This window comes from Lissotriton helveticus, chromosome 3_1, assembly GCF_964261635.1.
Source record: "Lissotriton helveticus chromosome 3_1, aLisHel1.1, whole genome shotgun sequence".
NCBI lineage: Eukaryota > Metazoa > Chordata > Amphibia > Caudata > Salamandridae > Lissotriton > Lissotriton helveticus.
Window position 1 is genome coordinate 1,984,355,953 of NC_136061.1, and position 19,077 is coordinate 1,984,375,029.

At 44.9% G+C, this 19,077-nt stretch overlaps 1 protein-coding gene across 3 annotated transcripts in view; it reads right to left on the bottom strand.

Moving 5' to 3' along the window:
• LRRC28 (leucine rich repeat containing 28) overlaps positions 1–19,077 on the bottom strand; it is a 344,717-nt gene that overhangs the window by 89,854 nt on the left and 235,786 nt on the right. For all 3 annotated transcript variants that reach the window (XM_078683129.1, XM_078683127.1, XM_078683130.1), the window contains one exon: positions 12,191–12,293. In XM_078683129.1, the coding sequence (XP_078539255.1) occupies positions 12,191–12,293 (103 nt within the window). The remainder of the gene's footprint in view (positions 1–12,190; positions 12,294–19,077) is intronic.

Genomic DNA, 19,077 nt, shown 5'->3' on the forward strand with positions numbered 1-19,077 from the left:
CTGGCAGCCGATCATCCGAACTTCACTAGTTCCGAACAGACCTCTCTCGAGTGATCTACGGTCCTGACTGGGAACCATCAGGAGTGCCGTGAGAAAGACGAGAAAAAAAGAGGACGATCGGGCGCTGGATTCGGAAGACAGGAAACTGTCCACATGGTCCGGGTAAGGTCGTGTTGCCACGACAAGTTGCGAAAGAATTTGTTTTGATTGCTTGATTGTTCAAAATACTAGTATTGCCTTGTTTATTTTTATTTAGAGATTCACTGTCTGCAAACGGAGAAGCAACAGGCTCTCTCTCCCTTTGCAAGCAGTGGAGGATAAGTAGGGTAGCAGCCGTGCTTGTTCTTTTTCTCCCCCACTCAATAATTGCTTGAAACTGAACTGTTGTTCACAAACTATTGTTTCCTGGAGATTCTCTGTCTGCAAGCAGGGAAGAGACCATCCTTTTTGCAGATAGTGAAAAGGGTAGGTAACGCAGATCTTTGCGCTCCTACTCATTCTCCCCATTGTTATTTTGTTGGTCTTTTGTTTTTTTTGGATCCATGAGGTATTCACTACCTGCAAACAACGTAGAATAGAAATATTCTGTCTAGTCTTTGCACCTAGTGATAAGATAGGCAGTGCTGACTTTTTAGTCCCTCGTTACGAGCCGTCATGTCTGTCTTCTCCCCATTGATAAATAGCCTGTTTAGCCCGGACCGGGTGTTAGAGGTGGACCATATGGCTCCACTAGAAGGCACCCCTAATAAGGACATGTTCATAAACTATGGGTTAGTCACCATAGCTTATAATAAATTATGGCACAGGTATACCGAAGATAGCCAAGACAAACAGTGGCCACTGGCAGGATCCTTTGACCTTGATAAAATAGAAACGTTAGAAATAGCCCTTCGAAATAATAAGACGACGCCAATTATGCTCGACAGTCTCGGTATGTGGCGCAGAGAGGCTACGAGACGACAGAGAAAAGACGAGGATAAACCAAGTAGGGAAATATACCGACAGGACAACCCCAGGACACCGCTACCCACAACTTATCCCCCGACACTATACAAAGGACGACCAGACTTAGGGTCAGACCAATGCGCTTTTTGTAGGTATGTCGGACACTGGAAAGCCCAATGCCCGACTCTACTGAGCGTGAGTAAAGGCAAAGGGCCGACAAGAACGACAGACCGACAGTACGAGAAAAGGCGCGAGACAGAGAAGAACCCGACTTACATAGACAGACCAGACAGAACTACCACGTTTGATTATGCCCGATGGCACAGATTTCGCCAGGAAAATCTCAGCGGCATGATCAAGTTCTCCTAGGTCGGCCAATGTCAAGACGGGAACCCAGCCTCGTTTAAAATTCAGAGACGGAAAGAGATAATTATGACCAATAACTGTTTTTATATTTGTCTTGGGTCTTTGTATGTCGTACTTGTACTGTCCCCCGTCTGAGTTCGTGTATATGTAATGTACAAATCTGCGTCACCCCTCTACACGTGTTTCCGTGTTACTCGACCCCTGTTAGCAGAAACTTAGCATAAAAGCAACCTGGAAAGAAAGAAATGATAAAACAAAATCCGTAGAACATTAATAAACTTGAACTTTTAATTTAACACAACAAACAAGGAATAATAACGATAAACTGTAGAAAATGGAAGTCAAACAGAACATTCGCCCCCCCCCATTCTGGAACCTTCCAAAGTAGGGCAGGGTTACGGCTACGCCCAACCAACGGCAACCCATATAAGGCGAGCCCCGCCGCCAACTCTTGGTCAGGAAATCTTAACGTATGGGGGAGCCGGAGGAGAGGCAGGAGCCCGCAGCCTGGGCATTTGCAGGTAGTCCCGCCACATGTCTCCTTGGCCGGCCGCAACGGGCCTGGAAAGACTAAGGTAGTCCCGCCACATGTCCAGAGGAGAGCGAGGCGCCTCTTCCTTTTCTCTTCCGTCACAGCCGCAGCAGTCCTGGACGGCGGGATGTCCTGCACGTACCTCCACAACAATTTGTCCAAGTTGGGCTGGGAGGGAGAGGCGACGCGGACGAGCCTCCCCCACCTCCACCGGTAGGAGGTTTCCCAGCCCCCAGCCCGGCGCCGAACACCCCCAGTCAGGCGATGGTGCCCATACTTCCACAGCACCGGACACACCATGGTGGCACCCCAGTACTTGCGCAGCACCGAACACACAATGGTGGCACCCCAGTACTTGCGCAGCACCGAACACACAATGGTGGCACCCCAGTATTTGCGCAGCACCGAACGTACAATGGTGGCACTTGGGGAACACCGGATGTGGAGAGGCCTTCATGCGGGGCGATGAAAAGGAGCGGCATGGAGTGCACTGGGAGAAGGAGACGATGTGAACGAGTCTCCCTCGCCCCCCAGGTGGGGGCATCACAGCTGCACCCCAGCTGAACGTCCCGCTCTCACAAAACAGGGACCTCTTCCTTTCACTCCGAAGGGTCTCTTTCATTCTTGCAAACTCGACGAGAGTGGCCCCTGTAGGGCCTCAAAATGGCGTCTGGATCCGCTGGAAGGCGGGCCCCGGCCACTAGAGTAACTTTGGCCAGCCATACAACTCGAACATTTGTCCCATGGAGCACGAGCCCCCATCTCCGACAGCATCTCCGCAGCCTTGGAGATCATACAAAGGTCCCCGGCGGAGCCTTCGGCCTTTGCAGGTTTCCGGTAAGGGACGGCTGCTTCGATCGCCAACGAAACAAACATGACATTGCCACACCTTCTGTTAGCGTGAATTCTAGAACTGCCGAAAAGGACTCTGGTCCAAACTGCCAGTAATGGAAACATTTCCCCCTGATGCTGCTTCCGGACTGTGCCGGCCCCGCCCAAAATGGCGCTGGTATCAATCGGAACTTACGAACACCTCGTGGTGTTCCTTCGCACTAATATAAACTTGATGTTCTGAGATTTTTGTGATCCTTTGTACACTTGGCTAGAAAAGACAAGGAGAGCTCACTCGACGAACAGTATGAAAAGATCCCCGTTACAAATGTTGATTACGAATATACAATGTATTATATTTTTATAACTAATGTAAACCTCATTTACGATGCATACGTACGGTATGCATATAGGAAATCTGATTACAACTGTTATGATTATGTTTCTAAATTATGAAAATATATATGCCCCCGAACCCCCAGCCAATTAATAGACGTTTTAGTCTCTTACAAATGAATGAGTAAAACTTTCCGATGTTTTTACTGTTGCAAACGACACCCCCCCCCACTGTACGCACTTTAGCCATTGCCACGACCGACCAAATACGACCACACCCTCCTAATCCATATGCTGAAATGAATTTGCAAAATAAAGTCTTTGAAACTATGGACGGGTATTGCATGCTTTATTTTAAAACAATATGGGATGGGTAGGAAAGTTCTTTTTCTGTGCACCCTACTCTGCTCTCTCTTTAAGGTTAAAGGAAGATGGTTGCCCAGCCCTGGAGGACGGATCGGATCGACAACACGACACTCCGACTTAAAAGTACGCGACTGACTCATGAACTCTCGCGTAGAGGAAGACCGTGACTTCCAAGGATGGGTAAAACGGATGGTGTAAATGAGGGACTGTAAAAGGAGGGTGAAATGAAATAATGTAAATATTGTAAAGTACAACGTTCCGAAGTAGCAGGGACCCAAGAACCGAAGAACTTTAGAACGCCACAGCGTTGAAAGAGGTTTAAGGATCCCGATAGTGAGATATATCCTTTGACTAGATACCTCGCACTAGGCACCTCTGGTTTCCTTCTTATGTTTCCCCGCACACGCCCTACATGAACACACTACCGCCCCCCGACTCCGAAAACTATATCCCCGGGGACCCTGCCCCAAGGAGGAAAGACGAGTAAGAGGTAAATAAAAGACTTATGAATCCATGTATTTGAATGCGCGCGAATGCTGTCTCCCCCACCCCCCCCCCTTTTTTTCCTCCCTCTGCAGGTTACATCAGAGATTACGGCCAAGGTGTGGCGAAGATCTGAGACCTAGCCATGTCTAAATACACGAAACGGACTAGCGCCGCAGGGTGGTGTCTAAGCACGCCTGCAAACTACTCACGTATCGAACAAACCCGAAAAATTTGCACAACCTGATAAAAAGTGATCACCCTTAAACCAGACCGGACGAATGAACCCACGTTATGTATGATGCGAAACTGTGAGGGAATGTGTGTGTGTGTGACTGAGGCATTGACCCAACTGGTCAAAGGACCGAGAATGCGAGAAAGTGCGACAAAATGGTACCTCCTTTTTCTTCTTTCCTTTTCTCAAAGCACGTCCCCTCTACCCTGCCTAATGCTCAAACTGCATGATTACAAGATTCTACCGTGGACTCGTGAATACCCTTTACTGTGTAATGCACTAAATAGCCTTTCTTGAATGCACTGCCGCCCTCTCCGTTGCACGTGTACTATTTAGCCTGCCGTTGCACTCTCTCTCTCTCTCTCTCTCTCCCTCTCTCTCTCTCTCTCTCTCTCTCTCTCTATTTTTGCACTACCACTCTTCCGAGTGGTTAGCCCCGAAATTGGCAGATTGCCACCCCTAGCACACCACCTAATTGGCTTCAAATACCGTCAGTATTTGCACAAACGCTTGTCTTTAATACAATCACCCTGAGGCCGCGTCATTACCTCTCCTTTTCCGATAGAAGTCAATGAACCCAGGTTGGGCCGTAAGGGAAAGGACAGGTAAGACGACAGAGGTTCCCTAATCTGGCCCGAAATGAGGGAACTACATGTCAACGGCTCCTATAGTATAAAACAAGGACCTCAGAATACGCGACCCTTCCCTCCCCGAAACGCCGCAATACCCAAACCAGAAAAACGATCACCCCCGTTACCTCCCCTGTCTATGTCCCTGGTTGTTTCCCATAAAACCCCTGTCCTTCCTAGTTAAGTAACCGGGCTGTAAAAGGTTACGTAGGACCCAGAATGATGTTTTACAAGGTTAACAGACTAGACCAAGGTAAAGAAATCGTCAAAATGAACCCCGCAGTAGTTGAAAAACAGGATGCACCGATAGAAAGGAAATGTTTAGCCATGTTCGTCTCTCAGCAAAATACCCGTGTAGTACCATGTTGACGACTCACTGTACCCTTTTTTAAATGTGAAACTCTAGAGAACGGCATATCTTTGCCAGATTTGTCTCCCGAAGGTGGGTTACCATCAGATGAACTGTCATGCCTGTAATAAATGATTATGAAGGAAAGTCATAGTAAATCCAGCAGGTCCGCCACCGGTCATTCATATGCCAGTTGTGAACGTTAAAAATAACGGACATTTTCATTCTTTGCCTGGAGCTGGGAGAGAAATAGACTTTTTTGATTATCTTCATCCGCAAATTTTTCTAAAAGACTGTCTTTTCAAACTTGTTTAAGGGTACTGCCGTTGGAGGAGAGAAGGACCGGATGTGGGAGCACGAGGCCTGACTGCAGACTAAGGGACACCTGCGACATTAGCCAAGGCGAGACCACGACTGAAAAGAGCTGCAGGACGAGGCACTGTTTTCGACGGCATGAAAAGAAAGGGTCGACCTGATGCCCCTGCTCGACGTCCAGTGCCTGTCGACAAGTCCCCGCTCTCTGAATTCCGTCACACGCCCGCCTATTTGAAGTCTCTCGTTCCCCTGGTTTGTTCCTAATTTGGCCTTGCTCCATCCCCCTTTTTTTTTCCTCTGACCTACCCTATGGACTGTTTTGAACGCTCTTCTCCCATCTGAACTTTCTGACAATCACCTCAAAGGACACAGGGCGAAAAGGACCTTTCCGACCAGAAACGCGAGGAAAGGGGTCGTGCCCTGCAACGCAGAACTTAGAACAGAGCTGGACTTGTAGCTCCACCGCCGGTGCTCAGCAGCGCCAACGAAAGACCACAAAGAACAATGAGAACTCGTAAACTTCGAACATTTGACATCCTCAATCACCGTTTTTTGCCTCATTTCTCTCCCAGCCGCCATTGTATTGATCCTGCTCCAAACCGAATCTGAAATATGTATTAACCTGCCAGTTCACGTTATGATATGTACTTGCTGCTCGCCGTTTTTTGTATTTCATTCCTATGACTTTCCTGCTGAACAAATTTATCAAAGTTTATCAAATAGGTGCACCTCCTAAAAACTAGAAACCTCAAAATGTATTGTTTACAACTCTTTTTCTAGGGTTCCTACCGGTCTTCTTTCTCATGCCCACCACAATAGACCCGAGTAGAAAATGAACCAGCAAGATGTCTTGAATATGTTAAAGGGAGGACTGTGGAAAATTAGTGCGTTTTGGTGAACATTATCTGCGCCATCTTGCCACTTCCCCTGATGCCACACTTTGTCGTACGCGCCCGCCATTTTAAGATGTCCCGATCAGAACAAACCCTTTTGCATGCCGCTGGCCCCTGACATAGCCCTTTGCCTTCACTAAGCCTGCACGCTGACCACCCCCTGCTTGCACCTGCCTTGAGTCATAAACCCCTCTTCGGCGCTGCTCTGCCCCCGGCCCTCATCCTGTTCCCAGCGCGACACCTCCCTGCTTTCCTTTCATGATCTCCGGCCCTTAGATGCAAACCCCCTTTTTCCCCGTGAGCCCGTTTTGTCCTCCCCGTTCCCAAGCCGACACCCAGCTCTGCCGATACCATCCTTGCCCCTCCCCGTACAGTAGAAAGCTTCCCCCATCAAAGAATCCCCGGGTTGATCAAAGCCCCCCCCACCCCATGAGATCCGATCAGACTCCCCACATTCCGTGAATCGGCGGATTATCCAGCTGCGCGATGCTCATCACCTGTTGTGACTAGGGTGGGGACTTTAACTGTAAATGTGTGTGGGAACGGGCCCAAAGGGGAGTTCCGAGAATGTCTTTTCCGCACATCAAAGCTTTAAACATGTATGTGTAATCTGCAATAAAGTCATAAATGTGGATATAAGAGGCCAGGCCTCCGGGATGCAGTTAGAGCACCTCAGAACAATACCTTCTGTCCGTTTCGTTGTGTTCTCCTCCGGAGAGAATAAAAAACCTTGTTTCCTGCTTTCCAGTCTCCAGCGCCTGCCTCTTCATTGATTTAAATAACTAGAGGGTCACAGAGGCAATACCGCCGGGCAAATATCGATTGTCCCCGACCCGATTGAAACTGTTTTTACAGCATGGCCAGTGCAATTAAGGGCGTGGCTTTAATACACTTAAACTGAAAATCTGTGCTTAGCATAGTGTGCCGCCCGACTTGTATTTTGCTGTTTCTGTCATTGCATCCAGATATATGATACAACAAGTAACATCATACCTTGTCAGGACTATTGGCTTTATCAATGATTGTTAGTTGCTTAAGACAAATAAGCAGCAACTATGGCTTGTATATAATATTGAAAAAGCTTCCACTTAAAGCCCTGGTGACACCACGACAATGTTGCTGCTCTTGAGTTTCAAAAAGAGAAGGGAAATCCAGAGAGAAAATGACTGTCTTTAAAGATTTCCCTTCCCCTACAACGCTCATCTAGCATGACGTCATGCCAGGTCTTCCCAACTGGCTTTGCTATCAGTCCCGAGATTCAAGAGGAAGAAACATGGCGGACTTAGGTTTTCTTTTTTAGCTCCTTTTTTCTGGAATGCCCGTCCCCTCCCTTTAAGGATGTCTTCCTCCTATCCTAGGTTTAGATCCCTCCTTAAAACTTTTTTGTTTACTGAGGCTTACAATTAGCTCTGTCCCTCACTTTCTCTCTGTCTCTTCAGCACAAGCGCCAAGAAACCTTCAGGTGTTAGTAGCGCTATAAAAATTGTTTTAACATAACATAACAGGTCATGCCGTAGCTTCTCCACCAGTAAGAAGTGAGCAGTGTGAGCACGCACACATCGATGTGCCTGCTGTCACTGCAGTCTGGAAAAAAATGGACCGCCTGTGCCAGTGCACAAAACAGCGCCCGATAGAGACCCGTTTCAAGACCCCTTTAAAAAACTGCCGGTGCTCAGACCCGGTGAGACCCGGCCCACTTATAGCCCGGCATCTTACTATCATCGCTCCCAATCTTCAGAAACACTGGCTTAGGCCTATGGGAGTGGCTGAGAAAGCACCAAAGGCATTTACAGCCACATTTAGCCCCTCCCCGAGCCCCGCACAACATCTATATCCAGAGCAGGGACATGGCCCTATGGAATACGTCCCCATCTTTCCGATACCAGCGTGATGCCCTAGCCATATCAATGAGTCAGCCTGGAAGTTGGGACCAATATCTTCTGGGCACTGGCAAACTCCCTCCCAACACCCCCACCTCTAATTGGAAGTTGCCTGTTATTAGGGGAACAAGAGACACAAAAGTGCCGCCGGGGAAGGGTATATTTGTTGAAATATAGAGGTCATAAGCAGGTCATGAGCCAGAGGTGGACGACGTCCACTCACTTTTTTCACAGGGTGAACGCCGTCCACCCTGCCAAGAATTTGGCCCCCACTGAATAATGTGCTGAACTCGTCCTGGTGTAACTTGCAAACACCTGGACACTTTCAGCAGAACCTGCACGTTGTCTGCTTTCCATTTGCAACAGGCAACAACGTACAGGCGGGGGCTGTGCTTTCTTAATTCAGACTCCTGCTGGGCCCATAAGAGAGGCCGAATTTGAGGGGTCATCAGGCCTCCTTTTGTTAGAGTCTCTTGGCTGGGAGCAGTCAGGAGCCTCCCACCTGATGCAAATGAAGCAGAGGAGAAACAGGCTCACCCCTTGTTAGCACTTCACACATACTTAATAGAGGCAACTTTTCACTTTGTTCAGTCACTGTTTAGGAGATATGCATGCACTGTAAGAATATCAGATGTGTTGATCTTTCCCAGTATTTACACAAGGCAAATTGCATTTATATTGAGCTTACTTCCTCCGAGGAGGAGTTGAAATAATTTAAGTACCACTATTTTTTCTTGTATAGCCCTACTCATCCCAATGCAGGGTGTCAGAGCACTTTACATCAACACATGCATATTATATTTACAATAAACTATATGAGTTTGTAAATGAAAGTACAGGATGTGTTACATAAAACTGGGTGATTACAAGGTGTAGAGGTCACATATCATCTTCCATAGCTCACTTTGCTATTATCTTCACAATGCGCTCAAACATACACATGATATACCTGCTAAACATATATGTCGGGGCTTTAGATCTGATGTCACTTCTTGTGATGCCACCTCCTGTAAAGTAGTGGCTTGTGGTGCCACTTTCTATGATGTCAATTCCTGTGATGCCATGTGTGATGTCATGTGCGCCGTGATCTCATGCGCCGTGATGTTGCGCGTGGTTATGTTGCACACTGTGATGTCGCACGCTGTGATGTCACTTGCATAATGCCTAACTAGGCTAGGCCCCCCACTTCCTTTTTTAGGACTTATGCCCTGGTCATAAGCACATCATCGAGACACCCTCTCATGATATACATAAATATCAATAAAGCAGCAAAGAGGCTAAATCAAAATCCTTCATGATAACTGCTCCACATAAGTGCAGAAGTAGAAATGTTTATTACATTTCGAGGAGTGCGCAAGGTTTATTTAGGATTAGAACGATCATCGATGTACAGGTTATAACAACTTCACCCCACCACTGACATCATCACCCCCCTTATGTTTGCAGGAATTAAAAAATCTACATAAACATCAGATCTGCAAGGAACTTTGCAGTCTCCTCAAGGCAGGACTGAAAGTCAGGCTCAGATCATCCTGAGCCAAGAAGATGTCTTAAAGTCAACCATCTGCTTGATTTATTGTACCTTGGCAGAGCACACAGCCTGTCTTGAGGTAAGGGATGTGTTCCGTGACAAACGCAATGTAATTCAATAGGTTTCAAAATATTAAAACATGGAAAACACATTAGTTCCCTGTACGTTCAAATGGTAGGGAAAAGCTGACTTGATGGGGTGGGGAAAATAACGAATATGGATAAATAGATGTTTTTTTATTTTGTATTTAATTTTATTACCAAAAATGACATTTGTACCCATTATTGTTACCAAAATCATATGTACGTAATGTACTGGGGTAACTACGCAGAGCTCTTTAATTTTCAACTTTAAAATATCTAAATTACAATCACACTTGCTCCCCATTTAATGCTCTGAAAGCCCGATATTCGAAGTAATATATAATAAAGCCTACTACAATCACGGACAGCAGCCAAAACAGGGTGGTTTAGAATTGCCTACAAGGGCATTAACACCTGTACCTTGCAGCCTTGACACAACTATACTATTTACTAAAGGATGTGAAAAATGAACAAGGTACTTACTTTCTAATGCACATTTCTCACCTTGTGAATTTCTCAAGGCACTAGACTGCGTCTGGAGAATTTTGACAGCAATTCTCTCCTAGGTCAGCAAGTGGTGGCATGTGGCTCCATGCCAGGTCCATCTCGCCCCGGATGTGATGTCAGGGCCACTGTTATGCACCACCTCTGTGCGGCTGACGTCAGTTTCTTTCCGATCTCGGTTCGTGCCACCGAAGTGTAGTCCATAGAAATCATAATACTCCTGTGTGCATGTCTCTAGATTGGAATCTTATTAATGTACTGTAGAAGTCCATTACAAAAAATTAGAAAGGAGGGTGGGTTAGTGAGGAATCTATGGTTAGACTCTCCACCAGAAATGGCAAGTAACTTCTTTTTCCGATACAGACTGCTAACCGCAGATTACTTACCTGTAACTGAGGTAGATCATTTTGTAATTAAGTTTGAGATTCAACATAAGAACATTGGATTAAGCAAGACAAAATTGTGATATGTTATTTCATCTTATACTACTGTCAAGGGCAGGAGTCTTTATACACCTGGCAATCTGTAAACACTGTAAGAAGGATAACGTTCCTACACTATTTGAATGGCTGTCCATAGCCAAACAAATGACCGCCTTTGATACAGAGGTCATTGTTGGTAGGAGAAAAATGTTATGGGCATGTTTCTTTCAACTGCCAACAACCTTACACTAAAAGTCGGATGCAGGGGCGGGTTATCGGCTAAGACGGAGGAGTGTCGCCCCACTGCTCTGAGAGCAGAAACAAATAAAAATAAAATTATAACAACTTTGTTATTATCATTTTTTTTTTCTTTGCTATGGGGTTGGATTAGGGTGGAGCTGGGGTCGGAGCCTGGGAGGAGAGGTGAGTGCACACTCTCAAAGTGCGTAGGACTGCTTGACTGGCCTTCGTGGCCCGGCCATAGCGTCATGCACACTTAGCATGTTCTCCACCAGGCTGCATTACACAGCCTGGTGGGGAATATGCCCAGGCCCCCAGTCCTCATCTGAGCGCCGAACCACGGTGCTCAGACGAATCACAACGCTGTGATTGGCTTAGGGGAACCAATCAAAGCTGTATTGCAGCATTGTGATGGCTTAGGGGAGCCCGGGTGCTTCCTGGTTCTGGACTTGCCAGGAAGAGAGGGAACGATGGAGAGACAGCGGCCGCTGAAAGTTAAGTGTTTTCTTTTGGTTGCATTTGTTTTTTCAAACTGCCCGCCTCACCACACTCGTTCCCTGTCAGCCGCCACTGGTAAAATGATGAAACACTAATCATTGATCACGAGGAGTTCATCCCTTTTAAAATGTATTCCGCTAAACATAGCCTCACTGAGTAAAAAAACAGAGGGGTCACATTTTGGAAAAATCTATGATGAAAATGAGGCCTTAATAAAAAGTAATAACTGATATAGGCTAGGCTGTCTGGTCCCGCAAAGGTTACTCTACTAGTGATTGGAAACTGTCTATTCATTATGACTGCAAATGTGTTCCAAATTCTAGCCACTCTAGGAGATGAAAGAATACAATAGCCTGTTCAACATTAACACATAGTTGGATTTCTGGCTGCTGAACGAAATACAACATTTGTTGCTTGTCATCTTGGATTAAGTTACACACTGGGTATTAGCAGTAGAGAGTCTGTGCTAAGAAAACATTGTTTCTGAATAGCTGATACAAACACAAACAGCAAATGAAACTATTGTATATTGCTAATGCGTATAATGGTTACTCGGATAAATCTCCATAATCCGATTTTAAATGCTAATAACTATTAAGGAATATCAAAGATTTTAAATGTCTTTTAACCATTCTAAACCTCAGAAATAGGAATACAGTCAACTGTAGCCTTTCGAGCTGTATCTGTGTACTATAGAGGGTTGGGGCTCCTGTACAAGGAATTCACATAACATTGAAAAGACTTGTTCTTACCCACTACAACCGATCACTTTGTTGTAAAGAAATGATGGAAGTCCTTTCAGGTGAATGTTGTTATCCACAAACACAAACTGCAGTTCCCGTGACCGCCCTAAATCTTATGAAAATAAATACACAAAGTGAGCATACTTCATTTGTAGATGAGGGTAAAATGCAGCATACAAAATGCTTTCAGAAACCAGTCATAAAACAATACAAAAAAGTATTTTTAAGTAAATAGAAATATACAATTTGTTAAACTAATTTTCTTAAGATAAAATTATTTTTAGACACAAAGTCATGTAGAGGTTACTAGGGCACTAACAGTGCCTTTGCAACCACTGGTCTCAAAGGTGACAACAGCAGTGTGAAGAACAGAAGGGAAACAATGCCCTGGTGAGAAAAGTTTACATTCTGTAGCTCCCACAGGTACATAACAATACATCACAAAGAAACAAATTAAGAATTACCTTTTTTTAAACATGTTGCAATGCTTTATTATTGAGAATGCATGAAAAACATGTATTGATAGATACATTAGGTCTGGCCTTGGCAAGCTGGTGGGTTGTTTACATTTATATTTTTGCAAAATATATGCCACAGAAATCAAAAGAAAAGAGAATATGTTACCTAAATGTGATGTCATATGCTTGCAATTACCATTTTATATTTGAAAAAACAAATCGAATACAATTTTACTAAAACTGTATGGTTCTTCCTAGAAGGCAGGTGTATTTAGAAGAAGAGAAGTAAACATCTTTTTTGTTTAGTTCTCACGCAAGTAAGAAAAAAATATGGCTCTTTTTGGGGCAAAGAAAATGTACTATTGGCTCTGATGACTGTAACCTGCTTAAAAACCCAAGGACGTCTAAAAAATAAAAAAGGAGGATTAAGATTGGAAAGGAAAAAGGCATTAGAAATTTTAAGTAAAGTATTGGCCCGCCATTCCTGGCAATGAAGTGCAATTAATTTTAGGGGGAATGCGTATGTCTGATCAGTGTAATGTTCACTGCAGTGGTGGAAGAAAACTGTGAATGACTGTTGAATAGACTAATTAATGAAGAAAGTGCATCCAAAGCCCTAAAACCAATGGTTACAAGAACGTTCTAGTTAGGCTCAGATTTCACTCTTACAAAACCATTGAAATTCAGCAGTTATATTTACCTGAGCTAACTATAATTTATGCCCCCACAATGCACTACTTATGAGCACACACAATACATCACTCACGCCATGGCCAGTGACAACACTGATGATATCTCAAATGACATCATCCAGTGAGTGTGAGTATTTTGTACAAGTTTCTGAGTGTTAAACATTTATACTAAGCTACCACAAAAGTTAAAGTAGTGTAGTACTAATGGGTGGTACTATTTCTAACATTTTATGTGAGTGGGTGTGTGACTGTGTGCATTCGTTTGTGAGTGGCTGTATGGGTGAATACGTGGGTGTGTAAGTAGCTGTATGGTTAAGTGAGTGGTTGTTTTTTGCTGTATTGGTGAGTGAGTGGCTGTGTGAGTGACTGTATTGTTGGGTGAGTGGGTTTGTGAGTGGCTGTATTGGAGAGATTGTGTGTAAGTGCCTATATGGGTGAGTGAATAGACACACTTGTGCTTGTATTGATGTGTGAATGGGTATGTAAGTGGTTGTGTGGGTGTGTGAGTGGCTCTGTTGAGAGGTTGTATGGGTGAGTGACTGGGTGTGTGAGTAGCTGTATTAGTGAGTGGGTGGGTGTGTGACTGTATGGGTGAATCAGTGGCTGTGTGAGTATGTGTATGGGTGAGTGGTTGTATGGGTCTATGAGTGGGTGCATGAGAGATTTGTGTGGGTGTGGTGGGTGTGTGAGTGGTTCTGTGGATGATGTCACCAGTGTTGTCACTGACCAGGTCATGAGTGATGTAATATATGAGGTCATAAGCATTGCAATGCCAGGGCGTAAGTTATAGCTAGATCAGGTAACTATAACTGCTGAATTCCAATTGTTTTCTACTAGTGAAATCTGAATCTAACTATAACGTCCCTGTAACCTTTGTTTTTGTCAGCAAATTTCTACAGTTTATTAATGTTATTTTTTAACTTAAGTTCCTTTAACCATTTTTTTTGTGAATTTCAAAGGTTTTAACATTTTTATTTCCAATCTGTAACCTTTGTGAGTGTGTCTGTGAGTGGCTGTATAGGTCGGTGAGTGGGTGAGTGTTTGAGTTGCTGAACGGGTATGTGAGTCGGTGTGTGACTATGAGTGTATGAGTGGGTGTGAGAAGTTTTGAGGGTGTGTGGGTGGAGTGGTGAGTGGGTGTGTGAGTTGGTTTGTGAGTGGTTGTGTAGGTGCGTGAGTGGGCTTGTGAGTGGCTCTATATGTGTGTGAATGGCTGTATGGCCTATGGCTGGGTGTGTGAGTGGCTGTATGGGTCTGTAAGTGGGTGAGAGTGGTTGTATTAGTCTGTGTGTGGGTGGTTATATGTGTGTGTGAGTTGCTGCATGGGTCTATTAGTGGCTTCGTGAGTGTGTGAGTGAGTGACTATGGGTTTGTGAGTGGGTTTGTGAGTGGATACGAGTTGCAGAATGGGTGTGTGACAGGGTGTCTGAGTATCTGTGTGGGTGTGTCAGTAGCTGTGTGAGTGTTTAGGCCAGAATGGAGCCTCACCTGCCCCTTTATCCAACACAAGTCCACCATTAGGAACAAAAAATATCTACCCAACTAGAGTATATTCTACTGGTTAATTAGTAAGTGCTAACTCGTTAAGTACCTATCTAGTGCATAGTCTACAATACAGCTGCGTAATAGGCCACGAGGAAATGTCTCCAGAGTCATTCTGTGCGTTTAATTTTGGCAATGTGATTGTTCCTCAAGCGTGTTCTTCCAGACATCTGTGATAACATGAATTCTCCAATTGAGAATACTATGAGGCTACAAAGAGGTGAATCTCCACCAAACAAGGGTACTTCCTCATAAATATATGAAGTAAGTGCATCTTTCTTTGGTGGAGATGTCCTCATATTCATCGCATCAAGAAGGCGTCATCAAAATGTGCTGGAAATGCGCGGGGAACCTTATGGTAAGCTGCTCATCATACTGGCAAAAGGCGGAAATATCTTTGCATACTACTAAGGGGGTGGGGCAAAATGGGCGATGCTTCCTTGTGATTTTGCACATATGGATACTCATAGTAATTTAAAGGGAAAACTATGGACTATGCTCTCACCAGTAGAGGACACGAACAAACCCACTCGTCACTGTCACTACAAATTGCCTCCCATAGATCAACAACGCATTCACCTTTACCAAGGATTTGAGATCATTTTTGAATCTGGAATTCACACTTGCTTTGCCTTCATAAAGCCCACGAAGTTAGGATAATTTGTCCTTTACAGAGGTGAAACTTCAACTGGGGCACCTGCTATGTTTATATTTGTAAGTGCCTGGCTTTGAGGTTTAATTTCTGTGAAATAAGCATCATGATCAGAATGGAAACTCATCTGCCCATTTGTCCAACAACAGTGCACAGTTTTGCACACAATGCGGCCACAGGCGAGCCCCAATGCCCTAACGATCCCTGACGGCTCCCTGCCTCTAGCGGGAGCCGGCACTGCTCCTGTGCGCAGGGATCAGCAACAATGGTGCTCTGTGTGTGTAGGAGGGTGGGTACCCTGGGACATCGGGAGCCAGACCTGGAAGGTGGCGGTCCTCAGGGCCATGAATGGTATTGTGGGGAGCCACATGGCCCCCCTCATTTCTTAATCTAGGGCCAGCCCTGAGAGGTGGGGTTCCCCAGGGCAAAAGAGGCCACCCTCCCAATCATAATATAGCCCTAAATGGCCTGGATGGGGAACTGGGTGGGAAGCCCCCCTCCCAGTTTGTATTCATTCGGCTTGGCCCCTGGGAGGTAGCAGTCCCCGTGGCCGTAAAATGCCTACAGAGGGGGCCATATGGCTCCCTCTTATATTTATAAATTGGTCTGACCCCAGGGAGGTGGCAGTCTCCGGGGCCTATATCAGCCATGTGGAGGTGGACCACAGGGACCCCCTCCCTATAAGATATATATTAACATATGCCCCTGTGACTGGCAACCCAAGGGCTGAAAACGAAACAAGCGCAGAAGACCACACTTTTTTTTCTTTCAATTTTGCAGTGAATTAATGAATCCACTGCAAAATCGTGACAAAATTGAAAAACAAACAATGCTTTTTGGGCCAGGCTGGGCCCCTCGGCGACTCCAGCGGTAGGGGGGTCAGGGCATTCCTACCCTGTCCTCTTTTCTTTATTTTTAACTTTTGTTTGGGGACTTGACTAAATACATGTCCCCAAATGGCTGTTAACACTGACGGTTGAGGTGTTGGCAGCTAATCAGATCTCGCCATGAGATCTGTTGGATTTGTGGAGGGTCCACACCTCTATATATATAAATTAGTTTTTCCTTTAATATCTCAAACTACTGAATGGATTTACACCAAATCACAAAAAAAGAACTCTTTCTGGACCAGGATCTAGCTTTCTGCCAAATGTGGTGTATTTCCATTAAGTTGTCAGGATGTAGGTGTGTCTAAAATCCCTATGGGAAACTGCATGCAAATGCGTTTTGAGACACCCCCACCCCTTTTCTCGGCCCGCTTGACGAATTACCTCGAAATGTTCCAGACAGCAGATAAACTGAGGGGCAGACTAGTTTTGAAAATATTGTGAAGATTTGTCAAACGGAACCAAAATTATTAGCAAACCAAAAAAAGCATTTCCTATGGAAACTAGGTCCCAACTATAAGTACCTACTGGCAAGCACCACAATATAGATATATACATTTGCACATCCACTCACTCACACCATTATATATAATGCTGTGCGTGAGAGTCCGGAATGACATGCCCATACACCAGAAAGGGGGGATGAAATCAGAGAAGGCCCAGTAATTCATCCAGCTACATGAGCCAGGGAGCGAGGTTATCGAACAAGTTAAGGGACACCAAAATGACAAGAATGACAATTGGCAAGAAAAGCAGTATCCATGCACTATTGTTTTTTATGTATTTATTTTATAATATCTGCTGCTGAAGAAATACACCCCATGAAGGAGGAGGGTTGTGGATGAGCAATCAAGGCTGGCAAACTGAGCAGAAAACACACAAACTTTAGCAGACCCAGATTCTATCTACACCTAGTAGGTGGAAGGAAGTCAAAATCTGAGTAGGAGTTCATGCTCAAAGCCCCTATTAGGCTCGCAGACGAGCACCAGTATGGTGTGCCCTAGGCCGGTGGCAGCCCTGACCCTAGGTAGAGTTGCTCCCTACACATGTGTAGGTGAGAGACAAGACACCTGGTAAGTTGCTGCCTTGACAGCACAAGAGCGAATAAGCTTGCTATGTGTTCGCCTCATGCCCTCAATCCTACATGCACACCCAATACTTCTTTGTGGATTCCAGAGACCCTTATTCTTTCTAGATTACATAATGAGGCACTATCCTGAACTTCTATAATTTCCTTCCAGAACAAATTCCACTTTCATTATCAGAAGTGAATGACACTTACTAAAAAAAACTAAATGTAGTGAAAGGCATCCATTATTTCAGCTAGGACAGCGGTATGGCAATGATTTGGTAGTTATTTATCAGCTCGCTCTTCGCCCAGCTCTTCTCTGACCTGTGAGCCTGTGTAAAGTCACTTTTTATATATGCCTCTGCATACAAGTTACCTTTCAAGCTCCTGTGTCTGGTCTATTTCCACTCTATTGCTCACAAGCCAATCAATTTTACTCTCAACTCTAGCTAGAAGCCTATGACCTAAAACCATAGTAACCAAAAGGTGTCATTTCCTGTCCTGGACAACTCCTGATTCGGCACCTCTGAATACTGCTCCAGCCAGCAGTGTGTGTTGATTGACTCTATTAGATATTGAAGCTTTAGTCAGTCCTGGGATAAAGTAGAGCCTTTGATTTCCTTGTTCATTTGGGAACTTTGGCCATATGGGCACATTACAGAGAGAAAGAAGAGTATTTTCCCATTTCATTAGAGTGGTAGAACAGCTAAATCTGTACCTAGGCCACACCTAATGATGTGTTTAAAGATAATAGTCACCTCTATGCTTTGCAATAATAATAGTTATTTAGAAGTGATCATAAATGTGAATCAAAAATCAAAATGTGTAAAAGATGAGTAAATCATGTCAATAACATAGCTCATATTTAATGTATGGTCCATTGGCAGTTCGGGCTGGACTGTTCCCGTGAAGCACAGGTTCAGACTGATTTGTATATGACCATGTCTGCACTGGGGTGGTAGAGTGAGCTAAAGAATGATGATGGCTTAAACCCAGATCAGTTTACTGGGGGTGAGTGTTTGATTTGCTCAAGCGCTCCGTCCATCATCCCCTTTGGTATCGCTTTGTTTGCCCTAAGTTGGCAGGGTATGCTCAGACGTGGGTCCTTTGCTCACTTTGCCACTGGATTCAAAATAGCCTGGCTGATGAGGTTTATGAACCCAAAACCGGTCCCAAGATGTTTGTTTCCGGTCCAGGGAAGACATGGCTTGGCAGATCGGGCTGGACTGTTCCCATGAGGCAGAGGGTCAGACTGATTTGCATATGGCCATGTCTGAACTGGGGTGGTGGATTGAGCTAAGGAATGATGATGGATTAAAACCCAGATCAGTTGACTGGGGGTGAGTGTTTGACTTGCTCAAGCGCTCCGTCCATCATCCCATTTGGTATCCCCATATGGAATAATACCAGAGGGCATGACTACAACTGATTTACATCTCTTTTTTCGTGAATCTTATAGTGATCTATCAATACATCTGCTCATTTTGCTATACAATAGGCCTCAAATTACATCAATTACTGGGAATTCAGGGTCAAAGGTCATATGATATCACTAACTGTGATGCCACTGAGGTAAACGATGTGTGATGTAACTTC